The sequence below is a fragment of the Mandrillus leucophaeus genome, unplaced genomic scaffold (genome assembly GCF_000951045.1).
Source record: "Mandrillus leucophaeus isolate KB7577 unplaced genomic scaffold, Mleu.le_1.0 Scaffold663, whole genome shotgun sequence".
Classification (NCBI taxonomy): domain Eukaryota; kingdom Metazoa; phylum Chordata; class Mammalia; order Primates; family Cercopithecidae; genus Mandrillus; species Mandrillus leucophaeus.
In genome coordinates, this window is record NW_012107175.1 from 453,435 (window position 1) to 462,948 (window position 9,514).

The 9,514-nt window shown below is 37.6% G+C and overlaps 1 protein-coding gene across 4 annotated transcripts in view; it reads right to left on the minus strand.

The window, feature by feature from the left end:
* Positions 1 to 5,268: 5,268 nt before the first annotated feature.
* The window catches only part of LARS (leucyl-tRNA synthetase), a 79,042-nt gene continuing 74,796 nt past the window's right edge, over positions 5,269 to 9,514 (minus strand). For all 4 annotated transcript variants that reach the window (XM_012001534.1, XM_012001532.1, XM_012001533.1 and 1 more), the window contains one exon: positions 5,269 to 6,520. In XM_012001534.1, coding sequence (XP_011856924.1) covers positions 6,315 to 6,520 — 206 coding nt within the window. In that variant the 3' untranslated portion in view covers positions 5,269 to 6,314. The remainder of the gene's footprint in view (positions 6,521 to 9,514) is intronic.

Here is a 9,514-nt window from a genome sequence, read left to right on the forward strand (position 1 = left end):
TCCAGCTTGGGCAACAAGAAAAAAAAAAAAGAAAAAAAAGAGGAGAAGAGAGGGGAGGGGAGGGGAGGGAAGGGGAAGGGAGGGGAGAAAAAAAAAGCAACTACATACAAAAAAGAATTCAAGAAATATTTAAACATGTATACATATGTAACAAACCTGCACGTTGTGCGCATGTACCCTAGAACTTAAAGTATAATAAAAAAAATCATTCTACCATTAAAAAAATATATATATATATTTTTAAATAGTGCTCTGACTATATCCCTTAGAGAGATATGTTCTAAGGACACAAAGACTTGCAAAACAAAACCAAATACTGTACTCTACTTATTTATAGCTAACAGAATTGGATTGGCAATTCTGAAATTTTTAATAGACTAAACGAGTAAATATATTGAGGTTCTTGAGAACCAGAGTTCTTACTGTGTGAGAAGGGAAATATAATTGTAAAGGGGAAAAGATGAGAGAGAATTCAGTGGTATTAGATAAAATTATGATTTAAAAAACACTACTGTATGCATTTCTTAGCTCTGTCTATTGGAAGGGCCTAAAAAACAAGGTCCTTAGTAGCGCCTGGATCTTGGTTTCTTAATAACACTCTGCATTAAAATGAAGCAAGGTTCTTTGGAGAAAAGACTGATTTCTAGTTCTGAAACAGAAAACACAAGGCAAATTGGAAACTTCTTATGCCATTATACGAAGAAATGCCCCCAAATTAATGTGGAGTTATAAAAGGACAAATACTGTATTCAAGCCAGTTTGAATGGGGCTTCCATTGGTTAACTTGGAAGAATTTGAGCATTCAAAGAATAATGATGGTAACAGATTACAGCATACGTGAAAAAAATAAATCCATCAGTCCACAGTGATTTTAAAAGAATGATGATGAAAGAAAAATATTGGGGCTGGACACAGTGGTTCACATCTATAATCCCAGCACTTTGGGAGGCTCAGGCAGGCAGATCACTTGAGCTCAGGAGTTCAAGATCAGCCTGGGCAACATGGTGAAACCCCATCTCTACAAAAAATGCAAAAAACTTAGCCAGGAGTGATGGCACACACCTGTGGACCCAGCTACTCAGAAGGCTGAGGAGGGAGGATGGCTTGAACCTAGAAGGCAGAGGTTGCAATGAGCTGAGATTGCACCACTGCACTCCAGCCTGGGTGACACAGCCAGACCCTGTCTCAAAAAAAAAAAAAAAGAAAGAAAAAGAAAAGAAATTGGCAGCAAAAAGGAAACATCTTCTCCACAAAAGAATTATATCTAATAAATGTAGAAGAAATAATAATTTTATCATTTTTAAGAACTCACCATGTTACAACCATCAATGCAATAACTGACAGCTTATCCATGAATGCTACCACTTGGTGAAAGTTAGCTGATAAACAAGTGTCTTAGTCACTTCAGGCTGCTCTAACAAAATACCTTAAATTGGGTAATTTATAAACAACAGAAATGTAATGCTAGTTTTGGAGGCTAGGAAGTCCAAGAGGAAGGCACCAGCAGATTCAATTTCTGGTGAGGGCCCATTCCTCATAGTTGGTGCCTTCTATGTGTCCTCACATGGCATAAAGGCAACAAGACTCCCTCAACCTCTTTTATAAGAGCACTAATCCCATTCATGAGGAAGCAACCCTCATGACCTAAGCACCTCCTACAGGCCCCACCTCTTAATACCAACACTGTGAAGATTAACTTTCAACATATAAATTCTGGGGGGACATGAACATTCACATCAAAACAGCAGGATATTCACATAAGTCTCAAAGTATCAGCTCAAAGACTACTTAATTACAAAAAAGGAAGAGTAGCTTTTCAACTCAGAAATATGATGCTAATCAAACTTAGCATCACCAATAATGGAAGAAATCCACAATATATTAATCCTGACATGATGCAATGGGAAATATCACCTATGTAGTAATCTCGCCAAGAATTTTAAATCTGGTTATAACCATGAGAAAATACACAAATCCAGATTGTAAGGCATCATGCTAATGACCAGCTTGATGTCTTCAAAGATGTCACTGTCATGAAAGATCAAGTTTAAAGGAGATTAACAGACATAACCACAAAATGTAATACTTCATCTTTGATTGAATCCTGGGAGTTTTTCAAAGAACACATTATTGATGAGACATAGGAGAAGTTTTATTAGAAAAGCTTATTACCTGATATTATTGTATCATGTTAAATTTCTTGGGGACAATAACAACACGGTGATTATATAGGAGAATGTCCAAGTTCTTAGGAGTTGCGTGATAACCTGTGAGAAAATTAAGCGTCATGGTGTCTGTAACTTACTGTCAAATGGTTCTGAATTTTTAAAAAGTATATTCTAAATGCAAAGTGTTATCCTGGATAGGATCCCATAATAGTAAAAAAAAACATTAGTAGAAAAACTGGTGAAATCCAAACAAAGTATACAGTTTAGTTAATCATAATGTACTCATATTAATTACTTAGTTTTAACAACTAAACCAAGGTTAGGTAAGATGTTAACAGGAGAAACCGGGTAAAAGATGTACAGGATCTCTCCATATTAAAGATGCAACTTTTTTGTAAGTCCAAAACTATTCCAAAATTAAAAGTTTATTTTAAAAATAGATATTTAGAGAGATAAAGTAAACATGACACAATATTAACGACTGGTAAATCTAGGTGACAAGTGCATGGATGTTTACTGGCCAATTCTTTCCACTTTTCTGTAGGCTTAAAATTTGTGGAAATGAAGTGTTAAAAGGAAATAAAACTACTGAAGGTTAAAAGTAAAGCAATGGAAAAGATAGTCTGCATGGCCATTAACCAAAAGATAGCTGGTATTACTACATTGTTAGGCAAAGTGGCCTTTAGGCAAAAAATAAATTAATTAAAAATAAAGAGAAGGCTGGGCGCGGTGGCTCAAGCCTGTAATCCCATCACTTTGGGAGGCCGAGATGGGTGGATCACGAGGTCAGGAGATCGAGACCATCCTGGCTAACACAGTGAAACCCCGTCTCTACTAAAAAAATACAAAACACTAGCCGGGAGAGGTGGCGGGCGCCTGTAGTCCCAGCTGCTTGGGAGGCTGAGGCAGGAGAATGGCATAAACCTGGGAGATGGAGCTTGCAGTGAGCTGAGATCCGGCCACTGCACTCCAGTCTGGGCGACAGAGTGAGACTCCGTCTCAAAACAAAAAATAAATAAAAAATAAAAATAAAAATAAAAAAATAAAGAGAAATGGCCGGGTGCGGTGGCTCATGCCTATAATCCCAGCACCTTGGGAAGCCAAGGCAGGTGGATCACGAGGTCAGGAGTTCGAGACCAGCCTGGTCAAAATGGTGAAACCCTGTCTCTACTAAAAATACAAAAACTAGCCAGGCGTGGTGGTGTGCACCTGTAATGCCACCTACTTGGGAGGCTGAGGCAGGAGAATTGCTTGAACCTGGGAGGCAGAGGTTGCAATGAGCCGAGATCGTGCCACTGTACTCCAGCCTGGGCAAAAGAGCAAGACCCTGTCTCAAAAAAAAAAAAAGAAAGAAAGAAACACTTTCTAACTAGAAAAAGTTCAGCTTACCAGAAGGAATACAATCTAAATTTATATGTACCTAACAGAACAGCCTCAAAATATATAAAACAAAAACCGTCAGAATTATAAGAAGATATAAGTAAATTCATGGTCATGAGAGATTTTGGTATACCTCTCAAAAACAGAAACAGAGAAAACAGTAAGGGTATAGGTTTGAACAATTCAATCCACAACTCTGACCTAATGGATACATACAGAACTTTGCATTTACAAAATACATATTTTTTTTCAAGCTCAAATGCAGCATTTATAAAAACTGACATAGACTGGTCCAGAAAGCTTATCTCTAGTGACCAGAGGAGGCAAAAGGCACACCTCCATGGTACTGGCACTGTGCCATTCTTCAACTGTTTGGTTACTGTGCAAGTGTTTGCTTTATTAATAAATTCTTTTTTTGGAGGTGGTGGGAGAAAGGGAGTTCATTTTTTGTGTGTGTGTATTATACATTTTTTGCTCACTTTTTGTGTATGTGCATTATATTTCAAAACTTAAGAAGAGTTAAAATCCTCTAGGAAGGCACTAACATACTAAGTGATATATAATAACATTATTATTATTATGTACCCAATTATATTATTGCTAATAATAGAACAAGCCCAGTGTAGCCTGTTTTTCCTTCAGCATTTCAACTAACTGCTGTTTCTTCTGTTGAGTACTAGATGAAGTAATGGGCTTATGCTTAGACGACTCCTTATACAAAACATTTGTATCTCTACACATGAGAAGCATATTCAGCCTGCAAGAAGCTTATTCTAAGAGAGACACACAGAAATTGAGACTGAAAAACCAAAACAGTACAGGTTAATAGACTCATAAAATAAACACAATCACAGTATTATTTTCCTTTCTCTCTTTTTTTTTTTTTTTCTGGCCAAGCACATGTAGTTTAGCTTTCCTAAGTTAAACATAAATAGGTTTGTGTTTAGGCAACAGAAAGCTAATTACTTAATTTCAGAAATAATTAAGGCTTTGCAGATCAGAAAGGACAGCAAAAGAATCTAGAGGAGTGCAAAGAAAGAATCAGTTGCCCCAAAGCAACCAATACAAAGAACATGATTACAGACTACAGTAATCTGAAGCCAATATACCTTGGTATCTATCACCAACTTCTTCAACAGTAACATTCACTAAAGACTTACTACTTGGCAGGCACTGTTATGATTTTCCTAGATCAGTTCATCTAAACATCTCACGATAAGCCTACAAGGTACCAGTATTAGTTCCATTTTATAGATGAAGAACTGCAGCTCTGAGTAATTGGCCAAGAGCACCCTAGCAGCAAAAAGAACTGGAAATCTAACCTACCTAGTCTGATTTCAGAGCATGCGTTCTTACCCCACTATGCTATACTGCCTGTCCCTAGTAGATAAGTGATTATTTGCACTTAATGATTTCTAAGGATTTGCAGTTTTAACATCCTATGATTTGCTTCAATAAATCTGTGATAAAGCATGGACCTAGTGGCCTCTAATTGTGGAGAGCAAAATAAGGAAGCTCAATAAACTATTTACATAACCTCAAAGTTAGAATTCAGGTTCCTTTGGGTTAACAAAATTGTTCTTTCTCCATATTAAACCCATCAAAATTAGAAATGTTTCTCCTGTTAGTCAATGCCTTACATTTTTTCCTCATATGAAGACAGATGGAGCAAATATTAAAAAACATTCCATCAAGAATAAAAGTATAAATCTGTAATACGGTCAGCATGACCTCTATTTTATCGACTGATTGATTGATTGAGACAGAGTTTCGCTCTTGTTGCCTAGGCTGGAGTGCAATGGCATGGTCTCAGCTCACTGCAACCTCTGTCTTTCAGGTTCAAGCAATTCTCCTGCCTCAGCCTCCAAAGTACAGGTGCCCACCACCATGCCAAGCTAATTTTTGTATTTTTAGTAGAGATGGGGTTTCACCATGTTGGTCAGGCTGTTTTCAAACTCCTGACCTCAGGTGACTGCCCACCTCGGCCTCCCAAAGTGCTGGGATTATAGTCATGAGCCACCACACCCGACCAGCATGACCTTTAAACACAACTGGACTCAAGACAAATTTAGTAAATGCAGATTTCAGGGCCGGGGGCAGGGGCGGGGGAATCTTCTTTTAAAATGCCCAAATTCAGTGTAGGTGAAATACACTGCTTATAAATTACTGATATTAGCCTTGAAGAAGCCATTATTGGTCCTTAGTTGAATATATTAAAGCTTTAAAAAGTCTTATAAAATGCAGGACCTATTTGTTCTTTATACAAAATACTTAGTAATTGAAGTCAAGTCAAAATATTCTCGTTTGTTCATCACGAAAGTTCTCATTTAAAAAAAAAAGCTAATTTACTATTTTTCTTTTTTTAAAAAAATACAGCGAACTCCATAAATGAATATACTATAAAAAGTTGTTAGGTACACCTCAGCCTTCATAAACAGTATAAAGTACACCTCAGAAAAGAAGCATACTAACACTTCCATGTTCATCTTAAAAACCAGAAACTTCTAGGAAACAGCAACAATTTGTTTTTTTAAAAAGAGTTTGGCAAAAACCATTTCTCTTAGACACCCAAAGAAGGGAAAAAAATTTATTAGATCCAGTAATCAAAGATGACTTGATAGAATTATGATTACATGCAGAATTGGATGGTTAGAAATGAAATCAATCTATTTAGGTCCAGCCTAAGGTTCTGATAGCCAATGAGTAGACACAATCAGAGTAGTAGTATTCCTAAGAAACCAGGATAAATCTCCAATGTGCATGAGTTTAATGAACCAGATAGATTATCGTATCGCCAATATCCACCCTTATGCCATTCTCAGTCAGATGAATTTTCTTGCTCATGAGGTCCACATTGAAAACAGCATGCTCAGAAATCGGGGTCTTCTCGGTGTGCTCTTTTCCCAGGACAGGAACTCGTCGAGGCCCCAACAGTGGATCATCAAATCTCATCAGTTTCACTTTGGAAAGGTCTACAACAAAATAAATTATCAATATAAGCATTTAATTACAGTCACTGACTCAAACCCTGGAAGCAGTCTGAGAACTCACTTTTTAAACACACTGGTTGTTATATCTAATCAAAAATATTTTCTTCAGATTATTAAATAAAAGCCACGCCAGGCATGGTGGTTCACACCTGTAATCCCAGCACTTTGGAAGGCTGAGGCGGGTGAATCACTTAAGGTCAGGAGTTCAAGACCAGCCTGACCAACATGGCGAAATGCTGTCTCTACTAAAAACACAAAAAAATTAGCTGGGCCTGGTGGCAGGCGCCTGCAATCCCAGCTGCTCGGGAGGCTGAGACAGGAGAATCGCTTGAACCTAGAAGGCAGAGGTTGCAGTGAGCCAAGATCGCACCATTGCACGCCAGCATGGGCAACAAAGTGAGATTCTATCTCAAAAAAAAAAAAAAAAATCTCAGGAGCAAAGCTAAAATGTAGCAAATCTTCATCCCCTTTCAGCTTTTACCCAGATTAAAGTGTCAGAGATTCTGACATCTCCTGGAATTATAAACTAAGAGAGAGAAAGAATTGTGTGTATTTTTTAGCATTATCCTATTTGGTCTCTCAAATCATTTTTATATGCTTCAATTAACCATTGTACAGAGTATCGAAAAATCTAAAACTTATCCCTTTCTCGAGCTCCCTGGAATACACTTAACCTGCAAGAATTGTAGCTTTTCTCGGAGATACTTTTGGATAAATAATGACTACTCTAAGAAATGGCATTACCAGTTTCTCATTTGCTCAAAAGATGAAAGTATTTATATTAACAAGTTGATGAGACAAGGAGAGCGGGTACAAGGCAGAGAAAGGACAGAAATTTAAGCTTTCAGAATTTTAAGCTTTAGGATGAGCTCTAATACCCACCCTGCTTGAGATTTTCCTAATCTGCTCTTACGCAAGCTGATAAAATAGTGCCTGGCCAAAAAAAAAAAAAAAAAACCTGTCCCTTGAACAACTTTATAATTCAACAATCCTACCAACAACTGAGCCCAAAAGAAGTATATTTATTTCAGCAATTCTGAGATTTCCCAACATCAAATGGTTTTATTTCACATGGCAGAAAAACGCCAGAAATGACTACAAATGCTGATTCTGGGTTTATATCTCATTCTAAGTGTAGCATGGCTAGTTATAATTAACCTGATCCATAGAAATAGAAGATATTTTCTGAATTACCTCCCACCTCTTTCTGAAACACACCTGAGCTACACTCCCTCATGTTGACTTGAGAGTACAAAGCTTAGCATAAGAAGGATAAGAGATAAAAGAAGACGTTAATGCAGCTGGCGGCTATGCCAAGAATACAAGTTATCCATGCATTCTGTTCTCTTTGGGAAACAAAGACCAAAGGATTGCAAGTTTAGAGAAGGGGCTTATAGAACAATTACCTGCGACTACCACAAAAGCAAACCCTGTATAAGAGTCTTTGGAGAGTTTCTGCAGAGACTATACAATCTATTCCAAGACACAGTACAAGCCCTGAAAATTAAAATGGGAAGGGAGCAGGCACAATCTTCATGACAGCTATGATCTTATTTTGGGGAAGAATACAATTCATTTTAACAGCTATTGCAATTCAACTTCAGTGGTACCAATATTTTGCTCTAGACGCACTGACAAGTTCTGCCAGATTTTATGCATAAGGCCTTTTACTGCAGATCTGCCTCTGCCTCTCTCTCTCTCACACACACACACTCTTTCTCGCTAAAACAGACCTCCCTCATCATTCCAAGCAATTCTGAATCAAACTAGTTCAAAAAAACCTTAATACTCAATCAGGCTTCTAAGTGACAAAACATATTTGCTTTGATGTTTCACCATGTAGTTCATTACTGTCCACAGATTCGTAGAGCTTTCTTAGTGGTTTAACTGTCTTTTATCCCAGACTTCTCTTACCATTGAAACTGTTGAAATTTAAGTCTGCAACTACATAAGATTTAAGGCTCTTAAAGATGAGAGTGACTCTAAGTCCCTAGGGACTGATAATGAGAAATGAAGGCTTTCACTTCCAAGTTATTAGTTTATATATGACATGAGTTGTGAGTGATTCAAATTTATTATCATCAAATAGTTCACTCAGTGGCCTTTGTGGAATGAAATGATAGTTTTAGTCCAGTTCCTCCCAGACCCAGATCATAATCACCCTCAATACAATTAGCACTAATTGGACAATTTGCTGTCTAGTGCAGCAAACAGACCAATAACTATGTTACTGAATTTAACTCCTCTTCCATCTCATATACTCAATATACTCAGGCCCTTTAGATATCAAGGCATCCTGAGGGCTTTTGGTAAAGTATCAAGGTTAGATCTCTTCTGCAGATACTTATAGGAATAGCAATTTCAAACTCCCTCTAATGTTTCTATTTTCTAAAATTTACAGCAGCTACTAACATCAAACTTAAGACACTTTAGATAATATTTTTCACAGCTAGTAAGACAAAGGAGATAAGAATTATGCCAAAGGCTCAATGAGAAAAGACAAGAAATAGGAAATACATTTCAGTACAATTCTGCAGAACCTAGTCAGTGCTATATTTGAGTACATTTGAAATAGAGGTAGATTTAACATAATACAATATTTAATATAGAAATACATCCTTTCATGTGCTATAACATCATAAGAATCCTATCTAGGCAGAGCTGGCGTCTCACGCCTGTGATCCCAGCACTTTGGGAGGCCGAGACAGGCAGATCACTTGAGGCCAGGAGCTCGAGACTAGCCTGGCTAACATGGCGAAGCCCTGTCTCTACTAAAAACAGAAAAACTAGCCGGGTGTGATGGCTCATGCCTATAATCCCAGCTACTCAGGAGGCTGAGGCAGGAGAATTGCTTGAATCTGAGAGATGGAGGTTGCAGTGAGCTGAGATTGTGCCGCTGCACTCCAGCCCGGGTGACAAAGGGAGACTCTATATCAAAATAAGTAAATAAATACAATCCTATCCAGCGGGTTCACA